This window comes from Argopecten irradians, chromosome 7, assembly GCF_041381155.1.
Source record: "Argopecten irradians isolate NY chromosome 7, Ai_NY, whole genome shotgun sequence".
NCBI lineage: Eukaryota > Metazoa > Mollusca > Bivalvia > Pectinida > Pectinidae > Argopecten > Argopecten irradians.
This window is the reverse complement of record NC_091140.1, coordinates 41,497,578-41,518,834: the sequence shown is the minus strand read 5'-3', so window position 1 is coordinate 41,518,834 and position 21,257 is coordinate 41,497,578. Positions and strand designations below refer to the sequence as shown.

Here is a 21,257-nt window from a genome sequence, read left to right as displayed (position 1 = left end):
ATAATAATAGTCACAATGAGCATGACATGTCTGATTATTTTCAAACTTTTGCTTCAAATTTTAATTTTGATAGTCGATCAAATTTGACAAATGAACAGTCACTTGAAGTACAAAAATGTTTGTACCAATACAAAGATGTTTTTGTCACTCCTGAGAATCCTGATCTAGGTTACACTGAGATGGTGAAGCATAGAATCCATTTAAAACCAAATTTTGTACCCAAGCATCAGAAACCTTATCGTTTACCTAGTGATAAGAAAACTGTGCTTCAGCATCAGCTTGATGAGCTTTTACGACAGGGTATTATCAAACCAGTGTCTGAAACTGAGGAAATCCCTATATCTAGTCCTATTGTACTAGTCACCAAACGTAATAAGCCAAGACTTAAAGCAGGTGAGGAGATCACAAGGCAGTCAAGTTTATCATATTACAGATTCTTTTTTTGCGATTTTCGGTATTTGAATAGTCAGACATCTGACTTTAAATTTACTATTCCTGACTTGCAGGACTTGACAGAATCATTTGCCAACCGTACAACAAATTCCATCTCATTGCTTGATTTAAGTTCGGGGTTCTTTCAGATGGCCATAGATGACAATCAACAAAATACACAGCATTCAATACTTGTTATGGCACCTTTAAGTTGTTGAGGTTGTCTATGGGTTTATTTACATCACCTTATTCATTTGAACTTCTTATGGACAAAATACTAAAGACTCTTGTACTTTCTTAGACCATAAGGTTTCTAAAGCGGGTATTAAACCAACTCAAAACCGTATAGACCTACCTGCAGAACATCCTGTCCTAAAGGACAGGAAACAGCTTCAATGCGTGCTCGGAATGTTCAACTGGTTCCGGAAATACATACCAAACTACAGTGCAGTGACTCAAACTATGCATCTATTACTCAAAAAATGTGTTGGAGTAGTGATTGTGACTTGAGCTTTCACAAGCTCAAGCAGTGAGGTTTTGTCATTTCCGCGCTTTGATTTAGATTTCCGTCTCGCGGTGGACACCAGTTCTAAAGGCATCGGATACACTTTGCATCAAATTCACGAGGACGGGAAACCTCATGTTCTTCGTTTTGGATCAAAAGGACTAAATAAAGGACAGGCATCCTATGGACCTACCAAGCTGGAACTTCTTGGAGTGGTGACAAGTGTTTTAGACTGTTCTCCATATCTAAGGGGAAAGCACTTCGTCATTTAATGTGACCATCAAGCTTTACGAGCCCTGTTTCAGAAACAGCTTCATGGCGCTATCTACGAAAGATATTACATCGCGTTATTTATTTGTGTACAGGAAGGAAGTAAGCGGGTCTAGCTACCATGGTTATCCCCCATTGGGAACACGTGTTTCCGATTGTATAAGGTCAATTTCAGAGTGATAAATACTCTGACTGACTAATGGGATTAAAAGCCTTACATTAGTAAATCAGCACTTAATTAGAATAACTGACCAATGGGAAATCATAAAAATAATAGAACTATGCTCTGTCTGATGTGAAAACATCAGCACTTTGAAATGTGCAAGCAATGCGGCAGCAGGCAAATCCCTTTCTTTCTATTTTCCCACACACCCTAGAATTTCCCCTTTTCTTTTTATCTATTTATTTATTTATTTTAACTTAGATTAATTATTTTATATAATTAAGGTAGCTTTAGCAATTAGTATAGTTGGAGGATCATAGTTTAAGTTTATTCTATAAAAAATAACTGTAATTGTTGTACTGTTATATTTTATGATTATGTAATGCGCAATAAACTATGATCTGAACTTTACCCAAACCAATGGGGTTTTTGGGGTTTTTTTTCTCAAAGGGCTAGCATATTCTGCTAGAATTAGGATCAATAAGTTCTCAATCCTGATTTTACTTGAGTGCCCAATATAATGGGGACGAGTCTGAAAGAATTCCTGTTGTCAATTGTTGTGATGTAAAAAAAGAATGTATTGACGAGGTCGTTAATTCACTTCTCATTCCTGATGTTACTAGAGTGCCCCAGCAATGGGGACGAGTCTGAAAGAACTCCTGTTTTCAATTGTTGTGATGTAAAAAGAATGTATTGACGAGATTGTTAATTCACTTCACATTCCTGATGTTACTAGGGTGTCCCTGCAATGGGGACGAGTCTGAAAGAATTCCCGACGCCGTGTATTGTGATGGTTGAATGATTTAAATGAAATGTAACTTGACTTGGCATTTATACGGACACCTGTATATGTGTAATACTGGGTACACGGTTAGAGTCTTCCGTGTATCAGCAGTCAAAATATGGGTGTTCACTCAAGCCTTGCTGACTTACAGCATACAAGGCCCATGTTCCCAGGGATTAGTAAGCGATAGTGCGACGAACACCCGGGACGGAGGATGTACCCAGCCACGTTGTCAGATGATCTTTTTAGTCTGCGAATGGTCGTGGGCACCACATGTAAAGTAAGTACAGTAATGAAATAATTATTATAGATCATTATGATTTATTTCTACATGTATTTATCTACTATGTTACATCTCGTTGCTATTTCAAATTAATATTTATCAAATACAATGTAGTTGTATATTCAAATATATATGTAGCCCAAGTACACTCAGTACACGTATGTGTCAATCACATATGTGTCCCGGGTGTACATGGACACCAATCTAAGGGGTCGCCGATTGGGACTTTATTTTTTTGTAATCAAAATCTGAAAAGTTGAATTCTGTCATAACGAAATCATTTTCGTCTTACAAAAATTATCTTCCAGCACACAAAATTCATTTTTGTCTACACAAAATTAATTTCTGTCTTGACAAAATTTATTTGTTTTTGCAGACGAAATTGTGTTTTGTCAGACAAAAGTGAAAATTGAACACATAATTCATTTCTGTCATGACAAAATTCGTATTTGAGGACGAAATTGAGTTTTGTTAAGCAAAAATGAAATTTGAACACAAAATTCAATTTTGTGTCACAAAAGTCAATTTTGTCACCGAATCTAAATATGAATATATGCAAATGAACTGTCTCATCACGATTTTGTAACGTGACCTCTCATTAGATATACACCGTGTGGTAATGACCCCGGAACTACAGTTGGGAGCAATCTAAACTTGGTATCTAGTGCACTTTGTAGTGTACACGTAGTGAACAACGTAGTGCACTAGACTAAACATTGAAGTGCACTAGAGTGCACTACGATGTGAACTCCAGTTAACTACAGTGTTAACTCTAGTGCACTACAATGTTAACTCTAGTGCACTACAATGTTAACTCTAGTGCACTACGTAGTGCACTTCAGTTTTACAGTGCCTGTACGTGATACACACATGTTCCAGTATAACCTTACAAATACAAGTATATTCAAATTTGTGGTATAACTTATATTCATTTTGAAATAAATAGATGAATGAATTTTCCGGATACCATATGGATCCTTACTAACATTGAATTGCAATGTGGGGGATGAAAGTAATCCCAACAGTGTGCATGGACAATTAAAATTGTCAATTAAATAACTTGTATTTTTAGATACAGTGTTCATGAAGCTACATTTATTGTAGCTAGATTATAGGTTTTACCAAAAAAATTATGCAGTATATTATCTAAATATCTGATTTTACACGTTCATTCATGTAATCTCATTCTTTTCTTGGACTTGTATATATGATGGTCGTATGCATACCTGAGCCAGCACGTTAGTTAAATTTCAGGTAAAACAATTCATATCAAGAGGGCAGAATAAGTATCAGAGTGGCGAAATACACATATAATATAGCTAGGTAGGTTTGGGATGGGGCTGGGGTATAAAGGAGCCCATGGGGTATTGTCTCGAAGCATGTTTGGAATGCACATATATACATGTACATGTCCATGTACACATGTAGTATAAATTTAACTATATAGTTCATAATTAATAAACCCCTCTCCATCTCCTCAAAAAATATAATAATAAAATAAAAACAAGACACAAAACAATGTGAATACATTATCCTCATTTTGAGGGAAAAAACAATATTATAACAATAATTCTCAATTGAAAGAATAGGCGTATTTTGATAAAAAGTAGCTTTAATTTTATTATTATTATCATTATTATATGAAACAAAACCACATGGGGTCAGAGACATATAGAATCTATATTTGTATGTCTCTGACAGAGTTATTTGGATACAAGGGTAGCTAATAATAAGAACTTTTTTAATAAATTTCAACTTAATTTATAATATATCAGTTATATTGTTGATTCTTGACAAAATACAAAGTTCTGTAACTTTTCAAAAATCAAAACTCATAGGGCACCTGTTCACCTGTATCTCCATTTGCCCACTTTTTATAATTTGATAATTAGCAGAATGTTGTGACAAGGATTATAGTCTATTTCAGAGAAGTTATCCCTGATTAACCTGTGTTTTACCTGTACTTATCCCATAAGGGTATCATTTATGTATAACATGTAATGTTTTAATACATTGATATTTACTCATATTTATATGTATACCTTTATATGTATGATATATAAATGTATAGAGAAAAGTACAATATATTTTATGTAAACAAGTTTGAATTTGACTTTTTTTAGGACAAGTCTCTCATAACTCTTTTCAGAGTGTCTTTTTTTAAAGATTTGTACCTTTCAATGTTTTAATATGATTGTAAATCTTTTAAGATGAGACGTTAATAAATTATCTTATCTGACGGAAATAATATTACATGTAATAATCTTTTAATTTGTTACTCTTTTTGTGATGTCAGCTATGTTCTTGATTTTTTATATTAATAAAATATAATTAACACATCAAACGTAACATTTATATTTGGTCGTAACTTCAAAAACTTCAAAATCCATTCCTCTCTTTTTGACAAACATATACGTCGTGTATATATGTTCATAAAACTACATTGAAATACATGTACATGTACATATAAACACATATATGATAACTATAGTTGCTAGGTGTACATGTAGTTCAATCAAAACAGACTTTCTTGGATATAAAGCTACATGTATTGAGGTACATACATGTATAAACTCTAGTGGCATTTGTAAGAAAATTCACATTCAACAAATTTATAAAAATAGTTTATGGTAATAATTATGTAATCATGCAGTTTATGTTTACGCCTCTTTTCATTAGATATCACCTTTGTGACAATTCTACTGAAATATTTATACTGCAATTTATCGTCATTTTTAGGAATGCCGTTGAGCCATTTTGCCGACAAAAATTGTACTTTTACGTTCATAATTTGACATGTTCGAACTATCTGAAATATAGTTTATTATCAAAAATCAGTGTTCGAACTATCACTAGCTAAACAATCATCTCAATAACATTCACATTCTCTCAAACAACTTGCAATCTGCAGAAGTCTATATTCTGTAGAAATGCTTAGGTTTTAAAGTGTGATAAGAGGGATGCGCATTATACATCTATATACATGACAAAATTACTTGCCAAATCATACAAATTCAAATGCAAATGTAAGTTTTGCGGGTTACACTTTCGCTATTACAGTGTAACATTTAAAACAAAAGATATTTAAATGAATCCAAATATTGCATATTGAATAAAACGTATACGGTATTTAAAATATCTTTACTTTCTTGATGGCTAACATACAAATATATACAGTATGTTTGATTTTTTTTGTCATTGAAGAAATGGAATTTCGGGACATCAGTACAGTTTGATATATATGGTATACAACTGTACATGGTATAATTAATTAGATACAAGTACAATATACATTTGTATCTATATGTACATATATATATTGTTACGTGTATCATCCTATAGAGTTAAACAGTATCTTATGATATATTCTCTATATCGATCTGTAGCTACATGATTTAAGTGCACATGCCAACATGTATATATATTACAAGCATTATTGTCTTGACACAGTCTTTATAATAATAATAGTGGAATATGTGTATTACTAATAATAATAAAAATAAACATCACGTATTTGTTTTTAACTAATAATTGAAATTGCAACAGTTTGTAAAAACTCCACTTTTTCTGACACTTAATTCTCCTAAAACTTGGATACAATTTTGTTCTTTAATTCACCATTTTAATGGTGAAATTTATAAAGATTTGTCTGTCAAAATGCACATAATTTTATTTAATACTGTTACTGTACTGTATACATACCTATTGCTATCTCTCTATTTCCCCACTTTTGACAAACTATAGGTAGCTCAGGTAAACGAAAACATGTAAGCACAGGTAAAAATTAATATGGAACTGACTATAATTGGTTTTCCATTGTTCTCTTATACCAACACTTTTCTTTGTTCTCTAAAAAGTGGGCAAATGGAGAACACACCCATATGGCACCTGTTCACCTGTATTTTCAGGAATCACAATTTTTGTGTTAATTGAACTGGCTTCATAGGTAATTACAGGATTAGGGGAGGGGCAGTCATGCATGACAAGACAGGTGACCCCTAGCTTTTTTTATGACACGAATAGAAAATAGACTCAAGCTTGGTTATTGCCCTGCGCCTGAAGTCTGGCCAGTACAGGTAAAATTCACCAAGCGACTTATGAGGGTATAATAAAAGTGTAATAGCCAAAACTGCTAAATGTACAAAATCTGACATTCTTAATTTGAAATGCAATTATATATAGCTGTTAATTTCTAGAATGGCAAAAACAAAGATATATGATTCAAATAAATAAATAATAAAATCAAATGAAAAAAAATTAAATACATGAAATAAATTAAAATAGATATAGCTATTTATATCTAGAATACCTAATATTTGATCTGAGCAAGGATTTATACGTCCTTGATCTGAGTAATAAATGTAGCTATTAGTAAATGTATTATAACAGGTATGAAATATTTGATCCTAATAAATAAATAAATTCAATTATTTTCTGAAAAAAATTATCTAAAGAAAAGATGCATGTGGTCAAGCCATATTGCAGCTTACGGTATAGTCTTTACTTTGATATTAAAACTCATATTAGGCTAAATTACTCAGATGAAACCCATATATAATAATGTACACCAATAAAAGTAACCATTTTCTTTAATAAATTAGTTATTTACACACTGACTTAGTTATGCTAATTTTTAAATACTTAGTACATTTGGTGATTCATCTGAAATAATTGAAAGATATTAAAAACCATTCAATGAAATATGTACATGAACAGATTGTACATGTACAATTTATGCAATAAGTAGGAGTATCAGGTTCATTTATCTTGTGCACTACGATGTGAACTCTAGTGCACTACAGTGTTAACTCTAGTGCACTACAATGTGAACTCTAGTGCACTACGATGTTAACTCTAGTGCACTACGATGTTAACTCTCCTGTGCACCTCATTACCAAGTTTAGCTTGCTCCCAACTGTAGGTACCCCCTGAAGCGAGAGTGAGAAAATCAGGATTTGAACAGAGCTAAGATTGTTGCATTTATCTGCATTTTAAGACGTTTTTGGATACTGACGTTTGGTGCACGTGTTTCCGTATATATCAGCCATACAATATGATATATACCATATATAAATGGTGTTTTAGAAGTGTCGCAAAACTCGACAGATGTAAACATGTCACCTCGCCAAGGGAGGTACCGACGTAAATCGTCTGTCGTTAGAACAGATGCTGGAAAAAACTTTCCACCGACCATAATTACATATTTTAGTATTACATTACTCTATTTTGATATATAAGGGTAGATTCACAAGAAAAATTATTCCCATCCCGTTTCATTTATGTCAAAAGGATCGTCCAAATCGCAATGGTGTACGGCATATAGCGAAGGAGGTGTACGGCTCATAGCAAATGCAGTCACTTTATATGAAGGGAGTTGTACGGCTTATAGTTACTATATATATCTTTTCAGTGATGGGTTGGTAAAAACAGAAAGGATAACTATTTAAGACTTACGGTAATGGCTCATATGCATCATTATTACATTATAAATGTTACTAACAGTTTACAATCATGCATAAATTTGGGATTTGTTTGTTTCTCGTAACCAGTGAACTGCAACATAAAGACACGTACAAAAACGCACTAATTTCGTTCCCACTCACTTATTGGGTTATCATTTGTAAATCCAAATATATTCAATATCCACGAAATTGTCGAGAAGGTAATACGTTTTACTATGATATATATATATATATATATTGGTACCTAATCTATTGTCAAGTTTAGAAATAAAGATGCTGATGATGATGATGATGACGATGATAAAAATCATGGAATGATGACGATATAGATGATGATTGTGATGATGATGATGATGATGATGATGATGATGGTATGAGTAAGATGTTTGAGGGTGAGTGTGATAGCGATTAGCGATACTGAATGTGAATAAGAAGGAAATTATTTATCTATGTGTAGTATATCGCACATGAAAAAGAAACAACAATAGATTACAGATGTATAAAATTTAAGTCACAAAAATTGTTACTGGTTTACTTTCATATGTAACTGTTTCAGCTTTATATTAGGAAACGCTTGGTTTTGATTTTATTAGTTAAACGTCCTATTTACAGCCAGGGTCATTAATGTACTTGCATGGTTTGTTGGTTGCGGAAAGTCGGAGTACCCGGGGAAAAACAACCATCCAGCGGTCAGTGACTTTCAACTGCCTCACATGGGATTCTAACCCGCATCCCAGAGATGGAGGGCTTGCGGAAATATGTCGGGACATCATAATCACTCGGCCACCCGAACCGGGCCTCGAGACACTTTCTTAGAGACGCACATGATAAAACTAACAGTTTAGTCTACAAAATCGATAATAATTTATCACCAAACTATCTCCACTCACTTCTTTGTCCAAACGTCGCTGATGCTTATAACTATGATTTAAGAACTAACAGCAATTATGGAATTCCTCTTCACAGACTTTCTCTAACTAAATCTTCTTTTATACATTCTTCTCTGCATGTATGTAGAATGACTTGGATAAAGCGACTAGATCATTATATTCATTAGCATTTTTTTAAAAGTGTGTCATGTAATTATGATGAAAAAGATCCAGCCTACTACAATTTTTGGTGACACGAATACAAATGTTGTACATGCAAAATTAAGACATCGGTGCAGTCAGTAAAACTTGTTTCGTGCAAACCTCATCAACAATCTAAATTGTATCTGTGGTCATAAGTGTAAGAGTGCCTTTCTTTTTTTCCAATCTAATAAATATTTGAAATATTTGAATGGCAGAATTATTTTATTAGATAACTTAGGAAACTTGAATGTTGATAAAAATTTGAAAATTTCACTACGCGGTAGCTTGCTATATTCTGCTCATATAATTCAAAGTATTTTCAGACACGTGCTTCAATTTATCAAGTCCAGCAAAAGATTTTGGTTTTATAAAAATAAAAAATGAATTGTATTTAATGTTATTATTATTGTCAAATATATATTGTCTCTTGTTTCGTCATTGTATGTTATGAGAAGGCTTTTTAAAGTTGTAATAACTTTTGCCTGATATTTTTTGTCTATTGAATTGACAATAAAATATATTTCAAAATGCAGATAATAGCTATGATCTTAGCTCTATTCAAATCCTGATTTTCTCACTCTCGCTTCAGGGGGTACCTAGTTCCGGGGTCATTACCACACGGTGACATTGAGAGGAAAATAAAAAAAAAACAACAATTTTTGCATGTAGAGTGATTTCCATTCTACCGATGAGATGTGTTGATTGGAACCAAGGATGCACGGTTCATTCAAACTAAGCCATATAAATCATGCGAGTAGGGGCATGGGGTGATTTGTTTACATTTATCGCTGTCAAAATACGGAGCATGCGGTGGTTTTTACGTAGTTTACAATTCCAGAACTAGATGAATTAAGATTTTCATTAACATTGAAAGGTGCTTTTAGTAGTAAAATTTCTCCATGGTTGAAATTTGGCAGAAATTACTCTCCGTTAGCGAGGGACGGGATCGGGGTGAGACCCTATTTTAGCTGGAACGGCGCATGGGTGGGCCCCGCGGGGTTACGTTACGTATATATACGTTTAGCCTAGCTACTTTAATCTGCAGAATGATCACCTCATTTAAAATTGATTAAGATGAGTCTAATTTCCATATACATGATTTATAAGTCATCTACGTCCCTGTTTTTTGGCGATATCTAAACCGGAGATTTTCCTTGATTTCTTTCAAACATATAGTTCTACATTAATATTGTAGACAAAAAATATCCAATCATCAGCTTTGAATAAAATTTTGTATTCATTTTTTTTTTTTTTTTTTTTTCTTTTTTCTTTTTATTTTATTTTGATATTATCACTTCGGGTGGTATACCTATCAATATCGTTATTCCAATGTTGAATAAATTGGTCAATTAATTTTTGTTTGATACATAATTTCAACTTATCTTTGCTAATAGTGCATGTGTTTTGGAAATTCCACATATTACTGAAACCAGTATTATAAAAAATGGATTAAACAAAAGCCAGCCATTTGTACTCAATTTGACCTTGTAAATGAAGTTTATTAACAAGAGTATATAACACACTAGATAGTTCCACCCCCCCCCCCCCCCCCCCCCCCCCCCCCCCGTGATGAGCTTGTGCCAGAAAGTCGCAATTCGCCATGTACCATAGAATGTGGTATATTTACAAAATTGCATATGGATTTTATCAATAATTTGAGTATTTTCATATCCCCATATTTCACAACCATACAGTAAGATAGGAGCCACAAGTGGATCAAACAATTTAAGTTGGATATCAATCGGAAGAAAAACATTTCGGATGTTCCTGTATAGAGCATTAAGTGCTTTATTCACTATTTCTATTAACTTCTTTTCAGCTTTGCAAAATTTTCCATTATAATTGAAAATGATACCAAGATATGAGTAGGAATCTTCAATTTTTAGCCTATCATTATTAAAAGTAAATGTATGTGTTCTTCTACTTTTCTTGTTTTCAAAAATCACTACTTTTGTTTTATTTACATTTACAGTAAGCTTCCATGTTTCGCAATATCTATGGAAACAATCAAGTGCTTTTTGGAGACGATCTCTTGATTCCGACATCAGAACAGTATTGATACAATCCAATGTGTAATGCATGCAGTTTCAATTTCTTTCAATGGATTCACATTATTTTCACTTAAAAAACTTTCTATATCATTTAAATAAAAGGAAAATAAAATCGGAGATAAATTTTCACCTTGTTTTACTCCGACATTACATATGAAAAAAATCTGACATTTCGCCTCCCTATTTAACACAAGAATTAGTGTTCAAATAGAAATTGTAAATGACTCGGAAAACTTTTCCACTTATATTTTGAGCAATTAACTTTTTCCATAGACCTACGCGCCGTATAATATCGAATGCTTTCTTAAAATCTATAAAGGAACAATATAATTTTTTCTTTTGTGAAAGATGTATAGAGATTAGCGAGTGTAGGATAAAAATGTTTTCCGCGGTTGAATAATTTGTCCTAAACCCAGCTTGCGCATTAGAAATAAGGTTAACGTCTTCTGCGTAGTGATTCAGCCTTTCATTGATAATTGCAGTGAATAATTTTCCAAAACATGACACTAAAGTTATTGCCCTATAGTTGTCCGGGTCTCTATTATCGCCTTTCTTTTTATAAATTGGTTTAATAACGCCAACTGTCCTGGATTCCGGAACTTTACATGTTTCTAAAATTATGTTAAATAGTTTTACTTAAACGGGTAATAAAGAGTTACTTGTATTTTTAATGTACTCATTTATAATTCCATCAAAACCACCAGTTTTATTATTTTTCAACTTTATGATCGCCTTTATTATTTCTTCTTCCGATATAGGTTCGTTAAATGTCATATTAGTTTGATCATCTAGTATATTTGTCATATCAAACTCACCATCGTCATTAATGGTACTACTACTAAGGATTTTAAAATAATCGTATAATTCATTGATAGATAAATTAACGTCACGTGATTTACCAGGCCCATCAAGTTTGTTAAGTATATTCCAAAGATTTTGGGGATTTTTCTTGAATGATTTTCTTATTTCTTTTTTTGTTAAATTGATATGATTTATAACATTTGTTTATCTCTTTCCTGTATTCCTTGCTATTATGTTTAAGACTAATTCTATTCATATTATTTTTACTTCTATTATATCTATGTTTTGCTTAATGAAGTTCCTTCCTAAGTTTAGCACATTTACCATTGAACCATGGTTTATTATTGTTATTGTTATGTTTTCTCTTATAACATTTTACTTCGAATGCTTTTGAAGCGCTTGATTTAAATAGTTGCCTATGTCGTCAGTTATAACATTTATATCAGAGCTAGTTATATCAGTTATTTCCTTACTTAGTAAATTATCTAGTTTCTGATTAATGTCGTTTAGGATACCTTCATTATCATTTTCAACATTGTTAATAAAGTAATCACTTCTGTTGTTTTGGCATTTTAGGGAGTTATCGTTAGACTGAAATTGAACAGGGTTAGGGTCTTTTATAAAAGTAGAGCTATATGTAAAGCGAAATACAATCTCAACTCTGCAATGAACATCCGAAAACAATGGGTTTAAATCAACTATTTAATTTCAAAGTTAGATATCACATTAAATAGATCCGCTGATACAATAAGGTAATCAACTACAGTTGCTTCATTATATTTTTTACCGATAAACTTACTTTGCCAGTGCGGCCATTAACTATGTAGATATTTTTTTTTACATAAATCAAGAAGTTTACTACCATAGGTGTTAATCCTCGCATTACATTCACTATATCGTAAAAGTGGAGTGTTAGAGGAGCTAAGTTTTCTATAGTCATACATGAATGAGTGTAATTCATCAGTTGTATCTATATTCAGTATATCTGATAGAGCTTCGTCTGGCTCGATAAAATCTGGTTTTTGCATTAAAATCACCAATTAGAGTAATTTGGGGTGAGTTTTTGGTGAGATTAATCAATTCGGTTTCAATTACAGTAAAAGCATCACGTGAAGAGTATTTTGAGTTATCAGGCGGGATATAAATACCTCCAAGTAATAGTTTTATGTCATATTTAAATAGAGAAACCCATTGCACAAATTCGGATTCTGTTTGATGAAAGTTTAACAACGATTTGAGCTCAGTTTTGTTTATTATTACTATTCCGCCAGATTTTTTACAGAACTTTTTTCCTATTTTAACATAATAAGAAAAGCCATCAGGGACATTCAAAATATCGAATTCGTCAGTTTTGCTTTCACCACAAACAATAATATCATAGGACTGTATAAGATCTAGGAATTCTGGGACTATAAGCTTTTGCTTTATACCACATACGTTAAGATAAGAAATGTTCAAGTCAAAAAAGTTGATGATACTGGTACCACAAAAGGGTAGACCTCCTGTTGGTCTGTCCTAACGACATGAGTTAGGCTGGTTTGGATGGCGACCAGCACTATCCTAAGGCGCTTGATCCCTGGAACGCGCAGGGGTTTTCCCAAATACACTGGTGTGTCTGAATTGATCGCGCGAGTCTGGGCGCATCCTGTAGGCGCCAAAGTTGGATACTGAGGTCGGTGGGGGTCCTCTGGGAGGAGCGCGGACGGAATAATCCGGATGATGCTGAGGAGGTGGAGGATGGTATTGTCGGCCGGTAATGAACAGTTTGTCAGCTTTTAGTGGCACTTGTCGATTGTTACGTTTAGCCTTTCTGAAGACCGGATATAGAACACGACGGCGTTCGTTTATCTCCGGCGGGAACTGTTCGTTAATGATAATAACGTTGTTTCTTAATAAATTGAGTTGCTCTTGAAACAAATGAAATGCTTCATTTGTTTCAAGAGCAACTCAATTAATCACCCCATGAAATCGACCAAAGCAAGATTCAATCTTTAATTAAACCTACTAATTATCTTGTGAAAATCTACTTTATTTTTTATTTTTTATGGTATTTTTGGGAGGAGCGCGGTCGGAATATTACATGTACAGTAGTGTTCAATCAAGACAATGCCCCCTGAGCTAACTAACACCCTGGCTAAGGTATGTACAGGTACTTGTCTAAAGTTGCAACATATTTACATAGTATTGTAATTAATTACCTGAATGAAAGAAAAATATGAACATAAAGCATACACGTATCGCTCACCGGATTCCATATGTAGTTGGAATATCGAGTAATTGTAATTTCTTAATCAGATAACATGACATGAGTTTATGATATATAAGGCTAACAAATCACTATATAGCGGCAAAATAGGCCTAACACTCGTATCCTCATTATGAAATTCATGGTCATGCTCACCCAGGCCGCCGTCGCCGGCTTTCGGCCTACTCATCCATATCTCCGTCCCCAATATATTCACTATTTCATCATACCACCACTGAAGTACACCTTAAATTTCCTTACAAATTAATATTAGAACATCTAACATCAATTATGTATCTTTACACACAGTGTAAACTACACACATGTACATAAAAGCACCGCATGCTCCGTATTTTGACAGCGAAAATGTAAACAAATCACCCGACGCCCCGACTTATGAGGCTTAGCTTGAACAAATCGTGCATCCTTGGCTTCAATCAACACATCTCATCGGTAGAATTGATATCACCCTACATGCAAAAATTATTGGTTTTTAATTTTCCTCTCAATATCTGTGTCTATGATCACATTGAAAAAAAACTTAAACAACTACGTCGGCCATTTTCTCGCTTCGAGCTCCCCCACAATGCCGTCTAAGCGCCCCCTAAGTCAGAGGTAAGCACCTCCTGCGCACCCCTATTCCGTTAATCTTCTCCACGGTGGAAATGGATACTCTATTGAAAATAGTCTTTCAAGGGAAATGCACATGAACTGCAATAAGCGTAATGATTATACGGACATATTTAACAAATATTCGTTCACTGTCACAACTTCCATGTCTGGTTACCCTTCGCCAAAGAACGAGCGAACTGTAAGCGTTTCAACCAGTTAGCAGCTTACAAGTAAAGGTAAAACTTATTTGCATACTTTATTAACGAAATTGAATTCTGTCGAGACGAAAATGAATTCTTTCCACAAAAATGAAATTTGTCATAACAAAAATAATTTTTGTCCACAAAAAGATAATTTTGTTTAACGAAATGAGGTGATTATAAAAAAACACATTTTTTTCTAAGACGAAAGTGATTTTTGTTACGACGAATTCAATTTTGTATTCACAAAATTATTTTTGTCTACAAAATTGAATTTTGCCTACAAAATTGAATTTCGTTATTACTTTTGTCCGCTGAAATATTGTTTCTATAATAAAAGTCATTTTTTGTAATATGTTATAAATTTTGTTAATCTGAACTCCTTTTTGTGGAACAAAATTCATTTTTTTCTACACAAAATTGGATTTTGTGTACAAAATCACAAGTGTCCCATTTCGCGCCGCGTACAATCGGAAGACCTCGCCCACTTCTTCGAACATAAGCTCGGACCAAACTGTATGAATACACATCAAAATGATGTATTTTGTGATCCGCCGGACAATGGCCAAATCACCTCTACCTGTATGACTATATCATAGAGGGTTACCTCCCTTGTGAAACATACAGCGTTATTTTTGTCTGCTTCAAAGCTCTATATGTACCACAAAGAAGAACTTAAAACAAACTCCCTGATTTATACTATCTAGATTTGTGTTGTGCAAGACTTATGAGATATATTTTTTTAGATTGAACATGAATGCTCGAACAAGAATCATCAGTCGAAAATATTTTCTTCTTACTATATTTTAGAACAATCATCCAACGCGTATGGTAACCTTTTATGAATGGAATATATGACTTAATAGTGGGGGAGGAGAAATAGGTTCAGGCCTAGGGAACCGAAATCCAAGATAGCCACCATATGACCCCTATGGGACATAAGTTGTCAATGGCAACAAGCATAAAATGAATATAGACATCATACCGGTCCTAAAAATCCGTGTTTCGAAAAACTGCCAGAGGGGTACATGGGAACCTATTTCTCTTCTCCCACTATACAGCTATAATACATTATACTCCTTTGAAAAATGTTCATAAATTGTACCTCAGTTTGTGCATTAAAATGCTATACCGCTGACCAATGGTATTTTTTTCTATAGTATATTAAAAAAAAAAAAAACAGCAGCAGACGAATCAAGTGCTTTTTTTTCGTCAGTTTCAAAAGTTTCTTACTTTACACCATTACCGTCATTGAAAAATTTGAGCTTCTTATTTCACTTCAAAATAAAAAATGTTAAAATAATTAATTACTTTCCAAAAAAGTCCATAGCACTGTATCCTATATGAAATTAAGTACTTATTGCGCAAGCACCAATTTGCAAAATATTCTATTTTACATATTTTTTGTGTTAATTAGACATACGTTTACATGAGTAAACATTATTTTTTTCAAATGATGAGAATTGTTTATTCTCTGTCGGCGATGGAGCATCTTAAAACACATTTGTACCGAAATATCCATTTATTTGTGTGGTGACCGTTCCAGCTTGAAGACCAGATAAGATACTGTTTATTTTTATATGAAAATGATAAATTAAGTCTTTAACATCATACTGTCTTTGACGCACGATATGTTTCGTAGATATATTGCTTTTATGTCATGATTTCAGCAAATGTTTATCTTGAATTGAGCGTTTTTTCGTGGTTTTTGTGAGTCCAATATCGCTTCCGGTGACGTAGGTTGTGTGCATACAAATCTATGTCACAAGGACATCCGCTTTACAAACATTGGTCACTGTGACATCCGTCATACAAATATAGTTCATGGCGACACTCGCCGCTGTCGAGATATAGATCAGATCGGATTAGTGGTAAGCACTGCCATTTACGCATTCATACCGAACATTTTTGACCTCGCGAGTAGAGACGCATATCTGCATGACACAACCAAAAAAATACTATTTATTAATTTTATTTAAAATACATAAAATACACAAAAATAAAACCAATTATGAAAAAAACCCATTTAAAATGATTCTTTCTTTGTTCTAGATCGACTGCTTGTGATGATCGGGCGATTATGTAGTACGCACTGGACATTGCAGTTTTTGAAAATTTGATTCAGCTGATCAAGAGAAATCAACTAAGCCAATCATCTCGAAAGGATTTCATCACTAAAAAAGAAAACAGACATGAAAACAATCCGGCTTCTGTGATATGATGAATGGATGAAGAAGTCAACGGACAAAGCACTTGTCAATGAAAACAAATCGACGAAAACAATAACAGTTAATTTTAATTAAAGACTTAATTGGTTTTCGGTATTTCTTGGAATGGTGCTATGTTACTTCGTGAAGTGAGCTGAAATAACATCCGTGTAACATTTATATACATGGTGGTGTCATAATGTCTTTTCTTATCTAAAAAGAAATACCTGTTGGTAGCTTTTCGCATTTCTGGAAATCCAATGTTATCATGATGCGTAGATTTACTTGCCTTCGATCAGTTCCGTGTGCCTTGAAGTGCTTCTTCATCTTAATAGCTTTACTTGTTTTTATTTTCATTAAGGACCAAAGAAAGGTACAGAAAGTAACTTTGCACGACAAACCGAGAGTGGAGGTAAGAGAGAATACCCCACAGATAAAAATTGACCTTAGTAAGGTACAGAAAGTAACTTTGCACGACAAACCGAGAGTGGAGGTAAGAGAGAATACCCCACAGATAAAAATTGACCTTAGTAAGGTACAGAAAGAAATTTCGCAATCAACAGTGAAGATAAGAGAGACTCTCCCTATGAAAATACTCCCCTTCAGCCAGTTTCGTTATCCATTGGACGTGGACCTTACGAAATTAGTGAATGACGTCATCGAAAACGGGACAACAGATGTTAAACCTATCAATGTTTATCCGTTTTCCTTTTTGGAACCAATGGAAGATATTTGTGGTTCCTCAACACATAAAATTTTTCTCTTGTTTATGATCAAATCAGCACCAGGAAATTTCGCTCGGAGACAAAGTATTCGAGAAACTTGGGTTAATACCGCTTATTTCAAAGCAGACGTCATTCGTCATGCGTTTTTGCTAGCGAGAACTTTAAACGAAACTATAAAAGATCGAATTAAACAGGAGAAACAACAACATCGTGATATTATAGAGATGTCGTTCGTTGATAGTTATTACAACAATACATTTAAGACAATCGGTGGTATAAACTGGTGCGTCAGCCATTGTTCTGCCTCTGAATTCGTCATGTTAGTGGACGATGATATGTTCCTGGCTACCGATTACCTATTGAGCTATCTTCACGGCTTACCCAAGGACATCATTCGTTCTCTCTTCGCCGGCCGGATGTGGAATGATTTTCCACAAAGAGGGCTTCAGCAGAAGTGGTATATGTCTGTTGCTGATTATCCTTACAATAAATATCCGCCATTCCTCAGTGCTGGGGCTACAATAATGTCAATGGAATTTGTCAAAAGACTTCAAGTTGGTATCCACTTCACGAAAAAGTTTAAGTTTGACGATGTCTTTCTGGCAATCGTTGTCCACAAACTTGGTGTAAAACCGATACATCATCCCGAGATTCATATAAACCGTCCTGTTTCTTACAACGACACAAAATTTAAAACTGTGCTGGCTTCTCACGGGTACGGGGATCCAAAGGAAATGATGGCAGCATGGAATTCACATTTACGTATCCTTAACATCACAAGCACCATAAACAAGTAGAATAGGACGATATTTTGTTTAAGAGCTGTTTAGATTAAATGGTATCCCCGAGCCACCTTCGTCCAACCCTTTGCGTCTTGCTCTAGACCAGGTAGATCTGTTTCGACTGATATCGTCTTGCACGTTTCCATATCATTTCAAACCCACGTATGTGTTTTTGTAAAGAGCTCAAAAAAAACAATTAGGACCTGACGTTACCGTGTCCAATTATTTACGACATTCTACGAACCTACATAATTAGTTCCTGAACTTTGGAGCAAGTGAAGCAGAAGCGTTATAAGTATAGTTTACATATGTCCGAGGTTTTGTTCCCAAGGACTCTGGCTACCTCTATGACCATGTTCTGGTTATTCATTAAATGACCACAAATGAATGTAAATTATAAAATACAAATTAGGATATGGTCACATACGTAGTTCACTGAACAGTTGCTTCTATTCGATGGCTCTTTATTATAATTTACAGAAAGAATTGTTATAAAATGATATAGATCTTAATATAGTTTTTACTAAGCATGTATGCTATACATTTAGCTTTTGTTTTACACGTATAGCCTTTTGAAAAATACTCTAACATATTAAACACTGTGTGTAAGGCGATGTTTGGGTTTTTATTGGATAAGAACGTGATCGTCCGGACACGCAAACCCGGCAGGAATTGTTTAAATATAGTATCTATAATATATACACATATATATGTACTTTTGGTTAAAAATTCGTGTCAGGTCCCTTAGTCGGAGACCCACGGTTGGTCGCACCACAGGTTTACGACGCGCAAAAAAAAAAAAAAAAAAAAAATACTAAAAATACTGAAAGGTTGTTTACTTAGCCCTGTATCCCATATCCAGAAAAGGGGGTAATTTATTTAAAAATGCTCTGAACACCATAAAAATCATCCGATCTGAATAGTTTTTAGCTTACATTGAAGGCAATTCCTTACTGGTTACTATGGTATATGATTTGATGGGATTATGGTCGAATTTTATTTCGTGTAAAAATCGTTAGTCGGAAAAGTACACGCTACATCCTCAGGTCACAATTCCCTAATGAGCACAGACCGAATAAAATCGCCATCCATTCAACGAATGCATCCCTGAAGTGCAGATCCTCAATATAAACTCACTTACTTATAAAAATTACACATTAGTATCCCTTAGCGATCCCCACGCTCCATTTATTGTCATGCAGAACAGATGATCACCGATCTCGGCCATTTTTTTGTCTGTCGTCTCCGATTTGATACAAACTATCTGATTGACTACTAGGATCGAGTGGACCAATCAGAGAGCTTGTATCAAATCGGAGACGACAGACAAAAAATAGCCGAGATCTATCAATATATTGTTTTGAAGCCAGGCTCAAGGTTTCATAAATACTCAAAAACAGTTTTTTCTTGCATTGTCTCAACTTTTATTATTGAAAAATAACTGAAAAGGCGATTTTCAAAGTAATCAATTTATTGAAATAGATGTGTAAACTACAAAAACAAAGCACATAACACGGATGTGAACTTTGATTAATTTACATTCACTAGGCCAGGGTATCTTTCAACACAACTTACACATATTTTTCAAAAATATTGAGATTGTTAACCTATTTGATATATCTACATGTAGCACCCATTTTGAGAATAACAACCCCGAGAGACATCGCATGTTACATTCGCAGCGTAAAAAATTGACAATATGCATTGAAATATGGGACTACATCTACAGGATAGCTAGTTTGGATGTTTCCTCCAGTTGTGTATAAAAGTTGGCAATAAATGATTCGTTATAAAGTCCCTAAAATGAGTAAAATACACATTGAATAGCAGTACCCGCTAATCTGTTTTTTAATCTCTCGCTTCAGCGGTCGCAACGTCCGGTATTTATACAGTGTAGTTCGCTTACTGTGTAGGTGGAATAAATGTGCTTTTTAATCGCTTTAAGTGAAGTGGGGTGTCGTAGATCACGTGACCTAGTTGCCAACCCTATACTATATAATTACCAAGACCAACGTCGAAATGTTTAGCTTTATGTGTCGAATGAAAGGTATGGCTTTACAGAAAGCCGAGACATTGGTAAGGTACGATGGCCGAAAGCAGCGTGACACATTTTGGTGATATTTTAATCGTATGTGTACCATGGTACACTTTTCAAGGTGAATAGTTATCGTAAGGAGATCTTGGTTTATCTTGGTTTGTTTTAATGTAGGGACACCAAAAATAACTCACGAGCATGCGCACGACAACCACTAACTACTAACACTTAGTCCGTCGGGTGGGACGCCCAGCCTCGCACGATAAAAAACCCCTTTGCGGTCTTTCGATGAAGAGTAGGTATGATAGGTAAAGTTATAAGATATATTTTATATATTTTACATGGATAATTAGAAGGGCTTCAAAATCATAATCTATATACCCAATTGATAGGCCAAGTTCCTTCGAATTTCTTTCCCCGTGCTCTTGATGGGTTGGACTAGTTACTGCTAGATGAATCCAAGATAGGATCTATTCGTAGTCGTCATCCAAATTAATAGATATATGGTATAGCAGACGACTCCTCCCGCTCTGTGCTTTTTCTTTAAATACTTTGCTATTCCTACTCCAATTCCTATCTTTTCGCGTACCCAGAAACGATAACGTGACGGTACGTATTGCATATTGT

The 21,257-nt window shown here is 34.1% G+C and overlaps 1 protein-coding gene across 2 annotated transcripts; it reads left to right on the top strand.

The window, feature by feature from the left end:
* The first annotated feature begins 2,021 nt into the window (after positions 1-2,021).
* Positions 2,022-20,384, top strand: LOC138328465 (beta-1,3-galactosyltransferase brn-like). Of its 2 annotated transcripts, none has more exons than XM_069275279.1 (2): positions 2,022-2,434; positions 16,934-20,384. In XM_069275279.1, the coding sequence occupies exon 2, from the start codon at positions 17,357-17,359 to the stop codon at positions 18,608-18,610; it is 1,254 nt and encodes a 417-aa protein (XP_069131380.1). In that variant the 5' UTR covers positions 2,022-2,434; positions 16,934-17,356; the 3' UTR covers positions 18,611-20,384. The 2 variants fall into 2 exon arrangements, with proteins under 2 accessions (XP_069131380.1, XP_069131382.1); XM_069275281.1 differs by lacking the exon at positions 2,022-2,434 and adding an exon at positions 13,840-13,963.
* The last annotated feature ends 873 nt before the right edge of the window (positions 20,385-21,257 follow it).

Coding starts and splice junctions, on each gene's coding strand:
- LOC138328465 (XM_069275279.1), top strand. CDS start 17,357: ATGATGCGTAGATTTACTTGCCTTCGATCAGTTCCGTGTGCCTTGAAG.